Source organism: Apium graveolens, chromosome 5, assembly GCF_009905375.1.
Source record: "Apium graveolens cultivar Ventura chromosome 5, ASM990537v1, whole genome shotgun sequence".
NCBI lineage: Eukaryota > Viridiplantae > Streptophyta > Magnoliopsida > Apiales > Apiaceae > Apium > Apium graveolens.
Genome location: NC_133651.1, coordinates 107,881,804 through 107,899,514, shown reverse-complemented (window position 1 = coordinate 107,899,514; position 17,711 = coordinate 107,881,804). Strand labels below are relative to the sequence as shown.

Below are 17,711 nucleotides of genomic sequence, written 5' to 3'. Positions count from 1 at the left end.
ACAACTACATACTAAAAGGATCTTGAAATTGAATCTTAAATAAAGTTGGGTCAAAAATTTTTAACTTTATTGAAAGCTTTAGATGTGTCCTTGATTATGGTGAAGTCTTGGGAGTGCTTAGTATGGTTTTTGGAACCTAAAACAACCATTGAAATCAAGAAACCAAAGAAGAGTTACTATTCATACTATTCATTCTCAACTTTCTTGATTTTATTTCACCCATCAAACCTTGATAAAAAGAGATCAAAGATTTATCTTACCTTAGTTTGGTTGTTAGGAAGCTTGAAAATTAATGGGAGGATTTATCCATGGCTAGAACTTGAGGATTTGATTTTGATTTCTTGGCTTTGAAGAAGAAAGCCGAATGGGGCTTCTTTGGGAGAGAGAGGGAGAGTTTTTATGCTTGCTCCTTGGTTGCTTCTAGGAAATGAGGTTGTGATATCTTATATTGATTTATATTCTCTAGTTTAGAATCCTAGGTTTTATTTTTGTTGCCAAATCCATGGACAAATCTAACTAGCTTATGGTAGATTACAAGCTAAGCCACTTGCTTAGCTTCCCTAGCTTACTATTCTATTAGCCTTGGTTGATCATCCGAGATCTAGCTCACTATTTGATAAAGTAACCATGGTCACTTTATTACCATGGTTAGTTAGTGCATTACGTTTATTTAATCCTTGATGCGTTCGCTCGGTCGCTTAAACGTTTTCGTAATACTTCCTCGTAAATGGTTCGCGACGTAATTCCTTTCGTATTTATTTCTTATGTTTTGAATTACCATACTTGGATATAAATCCGTAGGGTTTTAAATTCGTAATTATATTGTGATTCCCATAATCCTCGATGATTCGTAAATATGGTCGTTTTTCAAAGTTCGTTTTCTTCGAAAACTAATAGCGTTTACATACACTCATTTAGTACGTATAATCATAATATCAACTCCAAAACTCATTTTCTCATGCACTATATAGTGTGGGCTAAAAAGTTTTTTCCTCGTCCGTCAGGGTTAATATTCATTAAGCATTTTACAAGTTCTCAAAAATTCGAGTTATTACAGTCTTCCCCTCTAACAAGGATTCCGTCCCGGAATCAATTATAAAATAAGCGGGGATATCTATTCCTCATTGTGTCTTCGAGTTCCCAAGTTGACTCTTCGACATTTTGATTCCTCCACAAGATTCTAACCAGCTTCACAGTCTTGTTCCTCAGCACTTATTCTTTTTGGTCCATTATCCTTACTGGCTGCTCGATGTAGGTCAGGTCTGGTTGTAAATCTACCTGCTCGTATTCTATTACATGTCGTGCATCTGCATGGTACTTCCTTAACATGGACACATGGAACACGTTGTGCACTTGTTGCAGATTAGGAGGCAAGGCGAGCTTGTAAGCTAGAGGTCCTATTCTCCTTAAAATTTCAAAGGGTCCTATGAATCTGGGATTTAGCTTCCCTTTCTTCCCAAATCTCATCACTCCTTTCCACGGAGATACCTTCAATAGCCCTGAATCTCCTACTTCATTTTCCCTATCCTTCCTGGTCTGGTCGGCATCCTTCTTTTGTCTGTCCTGAGCTGCTACCAGTCTTTTCCTGATGAGTCCCACCATTTCCCTGGTCTGTTGGACTAACTCTGGTCCTATTATCTTGTGTTCTCCAACTTCATCCCAATATAGGGGAGAGCGAAATCTCCTTCCATAAAGAGCTTCATACGAAGGCATTCCTATGCTAGCGTGATAGCTATTATTTTAAGCAAACTCGATAAGGGGTAAGTGGTCATTCCAGTTTCTCTTAAAGTCGATGGCACACACTCGTAGCATATCTTCTAGGGTCTGAATAGTCCTTTCGCTTTGTCCATCAGTCTGGGAGTGGTAAGCGGTACTCATGTTTAGTCTGGTGCCTACACATTCCTAGAAGCTTCTCCAAAATCGGGAATTAAACCTCGGGTCTCGATCTGACACTATGGCAACAGGAATGCCGTGTCTTACTACAATTTCCTTCAAGTAAATATCCACCAGCTTGTCTACGGTGTACCTTTCGTTGATTGGTAGGAAGTGTGCGGACTTGGTCAATCTATCTATGATAACCCATATGGCGTCATGATTGGTCTTTGTCCGTGGTAGGCCTGTCACAAAATCCATGGCTATATGCTCCAATTTCTATTTTCTCAAATTCTTTAACTCCTCTGATGTCATTATCATCTTGAGTCTTTCCTTCCTACTGGCGTCAGCCACCATATTGGCTTTACCCGGGTGATACAAAATTTCACAGTCTTAGTCCTTAATCAACTCTAACCATCTCCTCTGTCTCATGTTCAGTTCTTTCTGAGTAAAAATATATTTGAGGCTCTTATGGTTTGTGTAGATCTCACATTTCTCACCGTACAGGTAGTGTCTCCAAATTTCCAGGGCAAACACTATGTCTGCTAATTCTAGATCATGCGTCAGGTATCTGCTCTCATACTCCTTCAATTGCCGAGAGGCATGCGCTATAACTTTGCTGTGCTGCATAAGCACACATCATAATCCTTTAAGCGATGCGTTGCTGTATATCACAAGCTCTCCCTTTCCATCGGAAAGAGCAAGCACTAGTGTTGACACCAGTCTCCTTTTCAGTTCCTGAAAGTTTTCCTCACATTTCTCTGTTCATACAAACTTTTCTGTCTTCGGGGTAAGTCTAGTCAGTGGACCAGCTATCTTAGCAAAGTCTTGCACGAATCTTCGGTAATATCCTGCTAAACCCACAAAACTCCTAACCTCTATTAGGGTAGTTGGTCTTTCCCAGTTGGATACCACCTCTATTTTGGCGGGGTCAACTAAAACTCTTTTGCTACTCACCACATGTCCTAAGAACTGAACTTCTCTTAACCAAAACTCGTACTTCGAGAACTTGGCATATAATTTCTAGTTCCTCAAGATTTCTAAGACTATCCTCAAATGTTCTGCATGTTCTTGCTCTGTCTTTGAGTAGATTACAATATCATCTATAAAAACTATCACACATATATCTAGGTACTTTTTGAACACTCTGTTCATCAAATCCATAAAGGCTGCGGGTGCATTGGTTAGCCCAAACGACATGACTAAGAATTCATAGTGTCCATACCTAGTACGAAAAACAGTCTTCGGTATATCCTCGGGTTTGATTTTCAACTGGTGATACCCTGTCCTCAAATCTATTTTGGAAAAATATATAACTCCCTTGAGTTGGTCGAATAGGTCAGCAATCCTGGGGAGAGGGTACCTATTCTTAATAGTCAGCTTATTCAATTCTCGATAGTCTATGCATAACCTCATACTGCCGTCCTTTTTCTTTACAAACAGTAATGGCGCTCCCCATGGCGACACACTGGGACTTATCATTCCATTATCTAATAACTCTTGCAGTTGAGAAGCTAGTTCCTTCATCTCAACTGGGGCTAGCCTATATGGGACCTTGGATACTGGTGTCGTTCCTGGTGCTAATTCTATAGTGAATTCTATTTCCCTGTCAGGTGGCAACCCTGTTAAGTTCTCTGAAAACACATCCTCGAATTCGTTCACTACGGTTATGTTCTGTATATTAGGGACTTCCTTCTTGGTATCTACCACATAAGCCAAATAGGCCTCGTTACCTTTCCTTAATAATCTTTGTGCCTGTAGCATGGTCAGAAATTTCTGGTTCTGTCGTTGACCTCTAAACATTACTTCTTTTCCATTTTGCACTCTTATCTTTACCCTCTTCCGTTCACAATCTATTTGCGCTCCATTACTGGATAACCAATCCATTCCTAAGATTACATCAAATTCTCCTAACGCAATTGGGATTAGGTCAACCTCGAAGACCTTCCCTTCAAATTTCAACTTGCACTTAGGGTGTACTTGATTCACAGGAATTATTTCTTTGTTTGCTATTTCCACTTGTAATATCTCACATAAGGGTATGGCGTTAAGTTTTAACTTTTTATCAAAATCTTAAGATATAAATGACTTGGTTGCTCCAGAATCAAATAGGACATTTGCATGTTCAGAATTTAACAGAAGGGTACCTGCTATCACGTCAGTATTTCGGACAGCATCCTGAACGGTCATGTTGAAGGTCCTAGCAGCTGGGGGTCGGTTGGATACAGCTCTGCTCATCCCTGAGGCTGGGGGCTTCAACGTCGGGTAATCCTTCCTCATGTGCCCTACCTTCCCACATTGGAAACATATCTTGCTGTATTGAGGACAGTTGTTGGTAAGGTGTCCGGGTTGGTCGCACCTGTAATATTTCAGAGGGGCTCTCGCCTGGGTGTACACTTCAAGGTATCTTTTTCCACATGCCTGACATTCTGGTATTGGGGCACGGGGTTGGCTATGAAATGTTGCCCTAGATTGTCTGCCGCCCTGGCCAACACTCTCACTTGGGGCCTTTCTGAATCCGGGGCCTCGCGCAGGTTGGGACACCACTCCCCTGACGAACCTGCTTGGAAGGCTCCTGTTCCCGGTTCCTACTCCTCCTCCTCCGCCTTGGCTTCCTATCTTCCTCTTCCTATTTTCCTTTTCCTTCACACTCTGCGCACTGCCAGCTTCAATAATCGAGGCTTTCTGCACTAAGGTGGCATAATCTGTCAGCTCTAGTACCGCCACTCGGTTTTGGATCCACTGTTTCATACCAAGCTGAAACCTTCGCGCTTTCTTCTCTTCGATATTCACAAACTCAGGCACAAATCTTGACAGCTCAGTAAACTTGGCCTCATATTCTGCCACCGTCATCTTATCCTGTTTCAACTCCAGAAACTTAATCTCCATCTGGGTCTCCATAAACCTAGGAAAATACTTGTCTAATAAACAGTCGGGTAAATCTATCCCATGAAATCACAACATCAGTCTCTAGGTTTCGTTTGGTCTCCTGCTATTAATTAGCTTTTCCTTTCAGCATGTAAGAAGCGAAAATGGTCTTGTGTTGTTCCTCTACACCTAGTATCTCGAAGGACTTTTCTATCTCTTTGAGCCAGGCCCGTGCCTCAACGGGGTCGGCAGATCCTAGAAACTCTGGGGGTTTGAGAGATTTGAAGGCCCTAAAGGCAGTGGCTGCAGTCTGTTGGGCAGCATGCGGCTGTGGTGGAATAGGCTGTTGGTTCAGATTTGCTCTTAACAGTTTCATAAATTCATTCATGGGGTTCCCTCCCTGATGGGTATCCTCAGCCTTTTCTTCTACATATTATTCCTCATCATATTCATTATAGTCTAGGTCCTCTTCACTTTCTTCATTCACTATAGGGTCAGGTTCATTCCGTTATTGGTTAACAGATTCTGCGGGTTGTGCCCTGGTTCCTCTTCTACGGGGTGGCATTGTCCTGATAAGGAAAATTTGTCAATATAGTTGCAATGTTTTACAATTGGATTAATTTATTCATATGTAAGCATTTTATTTACTATTTAGCATGTTTTTATTAGGTGTAAATCCATTTCTAAATAAATGCTAGATATATATACCATAGGGTCTCCCACTTATATCTGGGTGACAAAATAACTAGCCGAGTTCATACATGCTTGATTATAATACATCATTACTTTTCCTGAACATTGAAATGCAAATACATAAGTCGTATACCCTGAAGGGCTAGGAACACTATCTACTACTACGTATCCTATCAAAATTGGTGACAAGTCACCCAGCCTTCTTCAAGGTCCATAAATAGTCACTAGTCCCTCAGTCACTGTCACTGCGTGTGAGGTCACGCACCCTCCTCATCGCTCTTGCCAACATCAGCACTGCATCAACTACCGGGATGTATCCTCCAATAGCCGTCATCCTCATCTGAACCCGGGTACGGAGCTCGATCCCATCAATCTCTCTGTGGGCTATGGTTGGGGAAGCGGCTCTGAAATCCCCTGGGTATCCTAGTCGGATGGCTCTCTCAACTGTCAGTGCCTGGCGTAACTCCACAATGCGGGCAGATGTCGCAGTGATCTCAGCGTTAAGCTGAGCCACCATCCAGTCGTGTACAACTACATGTATGGTCGCCGGGGGTGGTAGAGGTGAGTCTGGGTCGCTAGAGGATATGTCATAAGCCTCGTAGACCTGTGCATAAATCTCATCCTCCTCATCATCATCAGTATAGGGAAAATGGCTCTGCATTCCTGGGTGTGGTGTAGGAGAGCGAATAGTCGAGAGAGGGTACATCTCTACATCCCTCCAGCCTACGCCATCTCCCTGGGTCATCTCAACGTCATCAGCTATGGGGATAGGAAGACCAGTCTCCTCCTTCGGGGCATCCTCAGTAGGGTCATCATCCGAGTCAACAATGGGTGGGTCCTCTGGCTCGGGAGTAGGGTCACGCTCAGGAACCATAACATCATCAACATGGTCAACCTCCCTTATAGGCTCCACTGGTACCTGACACAATAGGCAAGGTGTTACTAACTTAGAGTCGGAATTTCCTTGAGGGTTAAAACTGTCAAGACTACCCGTGTAGCCTGACGACGAACTCGAATTGAGTTCTAATTGATTATTTATTATTCCTATGTCTACGTATTTTATATCTTATCGTTTCCAAGATTTGATAACCCAAGGCTCTGATACCATTTCTGTGGCGCCCCAAAATCCGGGGTCAGGAATCTCGGAGGCCACGCCATCTAAACCACTATAAACCATATACCTCACACCACAATATATAAATACTCACACATTACGACCCCACACTTATCACACACACACACACACTTACAGGTTATTGTCTTGGAAACGAACCATTCATTACTAGAGTAAATCAAACCACAAAGTGATAATTATTACAACCCAAAAGTAATTAAGTCTTACCGGGGAATAACCTTTAAGTAAGGCTAGTCCGTCGGCCAAATATACGTTTCTTATTTATTACCTTACATAAGTCATACTTATAATAAGCCGAACTAAAAACAACTGAAAACCAATCCAGCTTATTCGGACTACCTGCGATACAGCACCAAACAATCTACGGAATAGCTGGTCATTTCCTACCCGTTTCCTGGCTGTGGTTCTCATGGTAGGCATCTTGATTCACTGTTGTGTTGTGTCATTTAAAAGAAAGCAAGAGTGAGCTATAATGCCCAGCATAATAATGTACAGTATGAAATTACTGTATCATAAACTTACGTAAAACATCATATATGGTAATTACGTTTTATTCGAAAATAGTTTCCCTTGGTGATACACACCTTTTACGAAAACAATTCTTTAGTGGATTTTATTAATCTGCGAATACCTTAATAGTAAACCCAACACCTAGGTTTGGGTTACGGTATTGCATCACAATTCCAATTGGAAGAATAAGACATTCGTTGGAGCCACCGCATACGATGATCAGTCGTACTACGATAAAAGTAACCTTTTCTACTAGTAGAAGGACGACACCTTCGTATCCCGGTTATCATTCTTGCTGCATACGAGCTATGTGTCCTCATTTCGGGTATACACACTTCGCAGGTGCTTAGGTACATATTGTACTGTCTCCTACGGTACCAGTAGTCTATCCAATACACGAAGTACTTGAATCCTACCCCTCCCTTGTCCTTTAGGAGATCCTATCATATCTCGAGAACTCAAACCACATCGAAGTTCCCCCAAGCGTTTTTTTTGGTGATAGGCACAACTTTACTTCATATATATATATGTACTTCCGAAAGTTTTCGGAGGAAGTACTAAGGATGTTAGTTGACTGTTGTCAACAGATATTAAATAAGGGGAGAGTTTCTCTTTGAAACTATATTCAAAATATTCAAAATAAGTCGAGATAATATTTTCCTAGGATCTGAAATTATTCGAATGATTTTCCGAAAATCAGAAAGTATTTTAAATCTGGTTCTACGATTTTTAAATCATAAATAAACCCTTCAATAAATAATAATTAATTAAATGATAATCGATAAATAATTAAAACTTGAATGAGTTTACTTTTAAAAGAATATTTAAATAATATTCCTTAGCTAATTTATGTCTACGCAACTTAATAATCTTTAATGTTTAATCGAGTTTGAAATAAATAATCGTTGGAGTATACTTCTCCCATAATAAATGAATAGGTATATAATATTTATTATTCAAACAATAAAATATAGTCGAGGGAATATGATCTTGGAAAATCGTTTTAATAAAAGTTCCAGGTATTTTAATGTTTCTGAATTTTTATATTATTACTGTTCCTTATAAAAGTTATCAACCTCTGTCTCTTTGAACCCGCTATTGATAAAAAAAAACACAATCTTCAAATTCAATACCCTCAAATAACCGTAATTAAATAATTACAAAGGATCTGGGGAAAGTAACTTAGATGCATGCATGCATGCATGTTTCTACTAGCAGAAACACTGGTTAGATTATCTGTGTTAAATCTACAGCTATGAACAAAAACTCAAATGAGTTAGTAACGATAGTTATGATGGGAAGCGTCGGCATAAGAATAAAGACTAGAGTGTTGCTCGACATCATAGTGATATGCATTACCAGGCGACTCAGCTGCGTAGCTGTATGCATTCCCAGGTGACTCATCTCCATAGTGATATGTGTTCCCAGGAGCTTCAACTTCATAATGATATCCATTAGGACCATTGCTGTGAGTTTCTGGTCCATAGTTATATGCATTGCCCGGTGATTCGACTTGGTAATGATATGCATTACCAGGAGGTGCAACTTCGTAGTGATATGCATTTCCTGGTGCTTCAAATTCATACTTTTGAATATTAGACAGCTCAGCTTCGGCTTTGGGAGTGGACTCGGAACTAGGTTGGCTTGCTGGAGGAGTGATAATGTGGTGGGTTGGTTTTTTCTCAACTTTTGTTTCAGGGTCCTCAACTAGACCAACTTCTTCAAAAGAGCGGAAAATGGGGTGTAAATATGCATCAGATAAGTACGACTTCAAACTGAGATCATGTTCAGGACCTCCTTCCTCTGCATCCTTCTCTACGGCTTCCTGAAAAGAACAATTTTTTATTTCCCTATGTTAGAGAATGCTATCAATTCGCTTAAACAAACGACAATTTAAATTGTGGAGAGTGCTAATGGATCATGAGAATAACTTGATCTCGATCAACTAAACCTTAACTTGTACTATATTCGGTAACTTATACGAATCTCACATCTGACCAAGGTATGCAATATATGTTCCTAGTCTTGTGAAATTTCTTCATGTGACTCTTCCATTGTAATTATGTGCAAAATAGGTGGGATTCTTACTTTAGAATTACAAGCAATATTTTTAACTAAGTATCTATTTAGGCTATAATATACATCTAAGCCTGATATTCTAATTTTAGAAACAGGTTACTTTGGCGCAAGCACAATAGTTACTTAAATAAAAAGGAACGGGAAAGGATGAATACACACACCTCCTACATAGACATCACAATGCAATAACATATTAAAATACGACAGGGGACATAATGAATTACCTCAAGGGGGTACTTTCTGAATGCAGGCTCGAACCTATTCTTACAATACTTGTGGAATGTTAGTGTCAGAATGGGCAACACAGCAAGAAAAGGGGTAGAATTTGCAGCCTTTTTGGTGCTTAGTAAACCCATTAGCAGTAGTTGAGATATCAACAAGCTTGCTATTATGCGGGTGTGAACATGCGGCCAGAAGGCTGCAACACTTTCATATTGTTGATTATAAACATTAATTATCTGTGCAATAAACAAAAGTGAAAGTATGTTAAATACCAAATTAAATTTCATATCAGCTATTTAACATAAAACTGAGTTGGCCACCCAAGCAATGTACCAAGGCAAGATGACCATTTTCCCCTCCAAACTTAGCATACACATCAATCCTACTGTTATAATAGACGCATTAGACAGAAAGGAAAAAACGTATTCCAAAACCAAATCTTGGCAAAGATCTTATGATGTGATGGATAATGCGCTGAAGGAAGCGTTTACTAACATATGTTGCTTCTAAGTTGGAGATAGACTTGTTTTGTATGCATCATTGGCTCCTACACCTCTGCAAAGTTTCTACTGATGGGGTTTGTTATGTCAACTTTATGATCAAATGGGTTTATTTGACTATTCGATTGTCTACCCAATGTCAAACTTAAACCTTAAAATGGTCAATCAATCTGAAATTTAATGATTATAAAAATGAAAGTTAGACTAGTTCTATAACACAGAAACTTAACCTGGTGACGATACACAAAGTACGCGAATCCGAAGAAGATCACCACAAAAGGAAGAAGGATCGGAGTGACCACGGCATACACAAGACCAAGGAGGAAGTATAGTTGCAGACTTGGGAGAGTCTCAGGAAATTCCACACCATGAGGGTCCATTGCCTTCTCCCTATCCCTTTCAGTTTTCACCACAAACATGTTTTTAAGGTGAAAAATAACTAAAGGTTTTAACCGAAGAATCTCGCCAGCAATGCCAGCCCATCCATCAACCATGATATATGTAATAAAGAAAGTCGCTTTCATTGGTATGGACACTCCAATAGTCCGTGGAATCCTGACATAAGAATTAAAAATCAGAATAAATCAACTATTGAAACGGGAAAAGGAAACAATTACTTCTTATATTTTGGCATATGTATGTCAATTTTCAACTCTTTGCTTCTTACACTCAAGATTGCACTTAGAGCATCTCCAATAGGGGTGCCAAAATCATGGCACTCTTGCCTACCTATTGGAGTTAAGGGTGCCTACCTATTGGAATTACAAGGGTGCCGAAAAGGTGCCAAGAGAAGTTGTCTACTTTGGACACCCTCTCTAAATGGAAAACACTCAAATACTTCCTAAAAGTATATATTACCCTACCTATTATGCAAATTTTAACAGCATGAACAGGATGTTCTGCCATTAAATAACTTTAAGATTGTGTACCTGCTCCGATCTTTTGCATAAGATAGTAGGTTTTTGGGAAAAGTAAGAAGCATTGAATTTTTTTTATGTAAAACCTCATAGTAGAGTAAAAAATAATATTAAGCAGAGATATGGAACTTTACTGGGTAGGCGACTGATGAAGGAAAGAATCTAGTTGTTCAAAAGCTGTTCCAGTTGCAATGCTTCCCAGGAATACATTAACTAGCATAAAGTAGTAGTATTTGGCAGCTGTCCTCCGTTCTAATACTGAAATTGCTACATGTCCCTCAATCTTTGACATTGCCATCAGAACAGAAGGAAGGATATACAAAAAGATTTTTAAGGCTAGACCGGGAAGGAAACCCTGTAAAAATGATTTGACGAATTTCCTGCAATATATCAGTTTCAATGTTTATCAGTGGTAATTGTAAGGATTTCCACAAACTGAAGGCATATTAAATGGAAAGTCAACCATTGTAGTTTCAGAAACGACAAGGAAGCAACCAATTACTGTTTACGAAGGAACATGACAATTATATTAGTATATAGTTCCAGATAAATAACTCCAATTTGGGGTCTAGTAACTAATGCATAAGCTTTAACCAGAATCATTACCTGACTTGGGCTACTAAACCAAACCTTAAGAGGCAAGTGAATGCACTATTAAGGCAGAATAAATAATTTATCCTATAGCAGTCTAAAACTTAATAGGGTAAACAATCACTGTCTTTCAGATAATCAGTTTTAGAATGGTCACCACCTAAAACTATAGTTGATGCATTTAGATTGTGTATCAAAACTAAAAGCCACTACTGTTTTAAAAGTGACTAATTGTGTATCAAAATATAAATTTCAACATTTTATGGCAATTGTTCTATTTTTTTTTTTGCTAATATAAATGGGGGTTTGACACTTTCTGGTAATTGTTCTATTGTTTTACTAATATAAACAGGGATTTTGTGTACCGTTATGAAGGAAATATAACTGTTTAATTAATGCATTTACAATTATGCCATGTGACATGTCTAAAACATCAATTATCATTTAATGTAGACTCGTTAGATTTACACCCAGAAATAAACCCATAACAAAAGGGGGCAATGCAAAGGCTTCCGAACCTGTGTACCATGGTTGCAAAAGTACACCAAGATAATAAACTAGATCAAAAATATGTCTTTATGGGGTATATGTTCCCTGAATTATTATTTTTTCTTGTTATAGTTGCTCTTGCATAGTAAACTTTGTGAAGTCTTTCATTATATGCAAAAAACGTTCCGAATATAAAGAGACATTTATAGTTCAACTGACAATATTACATTTCAGGTAATAAATTTAAAAAGAAAAGATTATACTTACAATTCGATTACTGGCCTGAGGAAAGGAGCAACCTTTTCAAGACCGTCCAGATTGGCTAGTGATTGCACGAAGGCAATGGGTATCATGTAGAAGAAGACAAGTGCAAAGACCAACAAAGATATCACAAGTTTTCTGATGGTCAAAGAAACAAAGGGTATAGCTAGATTTTTCCAATATACATCTCTTGGTTCGGGGGCCCAATTTGTTAACCAGAGAGTTGGATTCTTGCTTTGCGTTGTTTGTGCACAAACAGAAGCACCCCATCGTGAATTAAAAGATACAAAGGCAGCAGGCATTATATATTTTGGGTCCTTGAGAACTCGCTGGCGCTCCATTGTTAACTGTAGAGACAAAAGGATAAAAAGTTTTTTTTTTAATGATACCTTATAAGGAAGCTCAAGTATCAGACTTCAATGTCTTAAATTCTATATTATTACAATCAGTTTTAGTTAAGATAGAATTAGACTACTGCTTAGAAGATCCATAACGTATGTAGCATGGACTTGGATAATTAGAATAGAACCTAAAGGAGATGCACAATGCTGGACTAAATGTGCGCATTGGTAAAGAAACTTAACTTCATCATATGTAAAAAGTAGAAAATCAACGAGTGAAGAGCAGTGACAGAGGTGTTCCTAGTGCTAAAAGAGGTCTACAGTTTGATTCTCACCCCCTGTAGCCTATAAGGTAGTATGCACTAAAATAAAGAAAAAGGACAGGATGAACTAATGTTAAGGGTCCATGTTACATATCATAGATCACAGAATGAAAGATACTCGTAAAAATATCTAAAGTAGGGAGATGAACAAACAGCCATTACTCACTTTTTTGTCAAATTCGGTCAACTGTTCTCTGTAGTAGTCAATAGAATCCACTTTTTTACCCCAAAGCCCTAGAAATCCTTTCTGAAAACCGAAGGGAAGCATTATTACTAAAAATTAGAATGCGTCAGCAACATACTTTGATTAATATGATTGAATAAAAGGAGCTACCTTACTAGTCGGCCTCTTTTTTTCTGGATGTCTTTCAAATTTAAGTTGGTTATAGTCTAGCCAGTTTTGGAGTCTCTCTCTTTTCCTAACAAGTTTTCTAAACTTGTTTGCATTGTAGACAGCCTGAATTTAAGGAGGTACATGATATAGCATATTAAAGGAAGTGTTCTTGAAGCATCTCAAAATGAGTTTACAGAGATTGATACAGTTCCGAGTATTACCTGGTGACATAAATAGTGGTCTGGATGATTTTTCTTAAAATATATCTCCACGCTATCTGATATTGAGCGACCAGATGCATATGGCACATTCTTGACTAACACCTGATAAGTGAGCATGCAAAATACCATTTCATGGATGAGTTTGAAAAGTTTGCTTATTTGTACATTTACCAACTGAAATGAGAATATATTACTTATAGTTAATGAAAGATTTGATACAAAAAAACAAAGTTCAACTTTGTTCAATACTTATTAAACTGACATACACTTGATTCTTCAGTGATGGAATTAACTAATAGTAAAATTAGGCACCATATCCACCTATTGGATATAGGATCAGGAGGGAAAACTGAAAAACTAAGTACAAATAAGAGTTAACAGAGCAATGAAACAACACAGATATATCACATATATGATATACTGTAATAGGTAGGGAAGTAGTCATGGTAAATTTGTGAATGCATATACATTGACAGAACTATGTAACCATGTTGTGCTGGTGTGCCTTATAATATTTGTCTTCCTGTTGTGCCTTAAAGTCTATGTCTCTGGTGCTCGACTACTAGTTCTACTTGTGAAATGAGAAACGTCCCGCATCACAGAAGATATAGTGAGGCTATATAACTTTATTTTCCTTCTGCTAGAATAGGCCTTCTGTGAAGAGACAGTGAGACGAGAATTTTCTCTTTCAAATATGCAAATGCTCAATAAATAAGGTGACTGCCTTCTATAAAGTAGCTATAAAGGACAAAGTAATTAGAATTATAATATGTTGCATACCTCAAGTACGCATCAATTGTAGAGAGTTAAAAAAGCACAGAAACATTCAGTCTGCCAAACACTTAAAAATGGTAATAAGAACTTTATGGAATACTATCAGCCATTATGATTATAATTGGACTCACAGTAAATTGTTCTGCACGCCTCTGTTGAGATGCCAAATATTTCAGTCTCATCGATGCTACTCTTTCATATTCCTTGTAAAGCATGTAACACGTCCAGAACGTGAACAGGTACTCCATTGATATGTGGGCGAAAAACCTAGATTTTAAAAGTTAAAATATTATTAAGGCTAGATTTCTCTATTCCCAGCAACATGAGGAGAGATATTAAGACTATAAAACAGAATCACATATTTCCGCCATTTCACCCAAAGAAGGATATCTGATAAGAGATTTAATACTTTGATTAACTGATATATAGTCTTAGAAGAAGAGAGTATTTCTGAAAAGTTGGTTTCATGTGTGGAATATATCCTGTTTTTCTAAGCAATGTGTATGTAATAATAATATGTGATCAAGGGCCACCTTTTAGTCCATGCCTGAAAGAACCAATGGAAACTTCCCGTTTTAACTTAATGTAGACGATCTAGTTAAACTGTAAATACAACCATTAATCCATTTAAGGCCGAAATTTACATTTTTAAGACCAAAATAACTTCAAGCATCAAGAATATTATGTCGCTCAAATTATTGGCAGTAAGTTTCAACAAATCATCTTTCTGTCACCTTCGCCAAAAGGTATCATCAATTTTTTGGTTTTAGTACTAGCTAAAGACTTGTTTAACGAATCTACATTTATCTTATTATCAACAGAGAAGGAAGATAACTTACTTGATAGATTTAGATGGAATATTTGATATTGAGAGTTTGTCAATGTCACTAACGACCAACTCTTTGCTCAAGAAAAACAATGTACCTCCTGAAACATTGACTGGGATAAGGACCAAGAGTGCAACGACGGCAATTGGTCCAAAAATCTTAAATCTGGCATACAGAAAGAGGGGATGCATTAGTATACACAATTGTGACACATGCAAAGGTTGAACAAATTAAATTTTATTATCTTACCAAGATGATGAGATTATACTAAAATTAAACAAAATCTAGAGCACTCAAACTAGTGGAAGAGAGGTTTGCAATAACTAATAGGGAGCCTTTGACAATATCATCTTCCATGAGTACATACGTCAATTGCATAAAAATACATGCAATATAGCTCCTTTCTACTTTATACTTACCATATTCTCTGAGTCTCGCAGAATGAACAAAGCATTTTGTGATAACAGAATAGGGAAAAACAATATATGCTTTGGAGTAAGGTGCTTAGGTGCACTTGATTTTAAGTCAAAGAATCTACATACTCCCTATGTTTCAAAATAGTAGTCCACTTCTAAAAGATTATGTGTATTAAGAAAATTTAATATTGATAGGAAAATTTCATTTGTATCGATATTTATTGCAATAATAGGATATAGTACGTGGAATAGAGTTGATCTTGGAAATATAAACTAGAAGTATGTGAAATTGAGTTGATTTTGGAAAATACAAATTAGAGCATAGTCTTCAGAAGTCATGGAACAAGTTACAATGAAAGTTGAAAAGGACAACTAATTTGAAACAATATTTTTGATCAAAAGTGGACTAATCTTTGGAAACGGAGGAGTACTTTAGTTTTCAAGTTAAAACTCAGTTTTACCTCACTCTCCGGTCAACCATATTGCAATAAACATTAATAGAACCCAAAGGAGCTAATATTAAGATTGCATCTCAAGAATTTAAAGTTGGAGAAAGAAGCAACCAAGTGATACCACATTGATGTGACCTACATATAATGTATAAACATTTATAGAAAAAATTCAAACACAAGTTCTCTATTATTCTTAACAATGACACAACAGAAGGTGACAATTGTCTTTCTGGGTAAAATTAGTGTTAATAAGACATACAAAAACACACATATAAGCCTGAAAAATCCAATTCACAATCATCATCCCTCCGTCCCCCCCCCCCAAAAAAAAAATTGAAAGTCCGCCCCCTCCCCCAAGTTTGAGTACAAATATCCCAAATAGTCTTGACAGGCACCCTCACCCATTTCTGCAAATTGTCGAGCCTCTCCAGCTTCTTTTCACATTGCTTGGACCTTTCAAGTATATTTGCAACCTCTAGTAACTCAAGTCCAAATAAAAATGCTTCTAGCGCAGTTCTATTTTATTTACTTATTACTGGACTATTATTTAAGTTGACAGAAGTAACATCAACTTGGAACTTAAATACCGTAGAACCGACACCACTCTTCAGTCTTCATAGAGTCCAAATGGGAGCAAAAACAGCAGCAATAGCCATGGGGAAAGAATACCACTAAATTCAGATAATTCTTTTATTCAATAAATACTAGAACTTTGACAACAGCAATTAAATAAAACATTTCAGATAATAATAATAACAATAATAACAACTTTAAAAAGAACATTTCAGATAGCAACAACAACAAAGTAAAAACCATATAATTTAGAGAGAGCAATAAATAAATAAAAAAAAGGGAGTACCCCAGAAGATAAATCCTCAAGAAAACAGCAGAATCAAGGCCAGCATGGTCAATAATCTGAGACTCAGTCATCCTCAAAGCTTGAGGCATCCAGTTAAGAAAAGTAAGATAAGTCTTGAAATTAAGATTAACAAACTTGCCCACAAAATACCCATTGTTTCTGGGACTAGTCCTGCCTCCATTAATATACCATTTAGGGAAATAAACTCTGTCATTGATGGGTTGAATTCTTAGCAAAGCAAAAGCAAGCAAGAATGCAAAAGCACCCAGAATGTTAATCAAAGCAGAAACACCTATATCCCCAAGATTTGCCATTAACAAGCAAAAAAGAAATGTAGCAAAGTATAGATATATAAAATATAAAGAAGAGATGGGGGGTGGTAAAGTGAAAGAAGAAAGAAATGTATGTATAGAGTATTTAGTAAAGTAAAGAATATGAGTTGGCCCTTTTGGGGTTGTTTTTTTGGAGGTGGGGGATGTGCTTGTACACCCTATACAAACATGTGTGTGTGTGTAATAATGAAATGTTGAAAGAGGTGAGTTTCAATTTTATCTGTGTTTTTTTTTAATCTTGTTTACTGTTAAAGTCAAGTATGTTGCAAGTACATGAAGAGTTGTTTAAGGAGATGGTAGACTCGTGAAGCTTTGCTGTCTCATGTACACTTTGGTTTTGTTGATAAATTCGGTTAGTGTTGTCTGCGTCTGTCATTATCTCTTGTTCTCCTCAACGCGTCTTTATCTCTATTTCAGACCAACATATTCAGGATTTTTTTTTCTACCCTGGATGGATAAAATTATATTTTACGGGTGAATTTCTAGTTCTAGTTATTAAACATGTTTCTGACGACAAAAGTATCCCAACATAACTAGAGACAAATTTAGATTAGGAATAATATCACAGAGTCACATATTTTGCAAGATTAAAGGTACGTGTAATTTTTAAACTTGCTAAATTATTTCATGAGATATAATTTTCACTCAGTCCAGTAACTATATTCGTTTTCATCATTAATATGATTAACTAATAT

The 17,711-nt window shown here is 37.5% G+C and overlaps 1 protein-coding gene across 1 annotated transcript; it reads right to left on the bottom strand.

Moving 5' to 3' along the window:
• Positions 1-8,197: 8,197 nt before the first annotated feature.
• LOC141724358 (CSC1-like protein At1g32090) lies at positions 8,198-17,271 on the bottom strand. Its single transcript, XM_074526479.1, has 11 exons — positions 16,685-17,271; positions 14,970-15,122; positions 14,262-14,397; positions 13,357-13,458; positions 13,136-13,258; positions 12,968-13,048; positions 12,144-12,484; positions 10,931-11,176; positions 10,110-10,434; positions 9,382-9,615; positions 8,198-8,903 (listed from the first exon to the last, which is right to left on the bottom strand). Exons 1-11 carry the CDS (start codon positions 16,996-16,998, stop codon positions 8,355-8,357), a joined length of 2,604 nt encoding a protein of 867 aa, XP_074382580.1. The 5' UTR covers positions 16,999-17,271; the 3' UTR covers positions 8,198-8,354.
• Positions 17,272-17,711: the final 440 nt, after the last annotated feature.

What these genes read in the sequence shown, in the direction of transcription:
- LOC141724358 (XM_074526479.1), bottom strand. Translation starts at nt 16,998, where the DNA reads ATGGCAAATCTTGGGGATATAGGTGTTTCTGCTTTGATTAACATTCTG. An exon ending in TTGAGGATTTATCTTCTGGG is followed by an intron (nt 15,123 to 16,684) that starts GTACTCCCTTTT and finishes TCTGTATGCCAG; the next exon opens with ATTTAAGATTTTTGGACCAA. An exon ending in ATTCCATCTAAATCTATCAA is followed by an intron (nt 14,398 to 14,969) that starts GTAAGTTATCTT and finishes TTTAAAATCTAG; the next exon opens with GTTTTTCGCCCACATATCAA.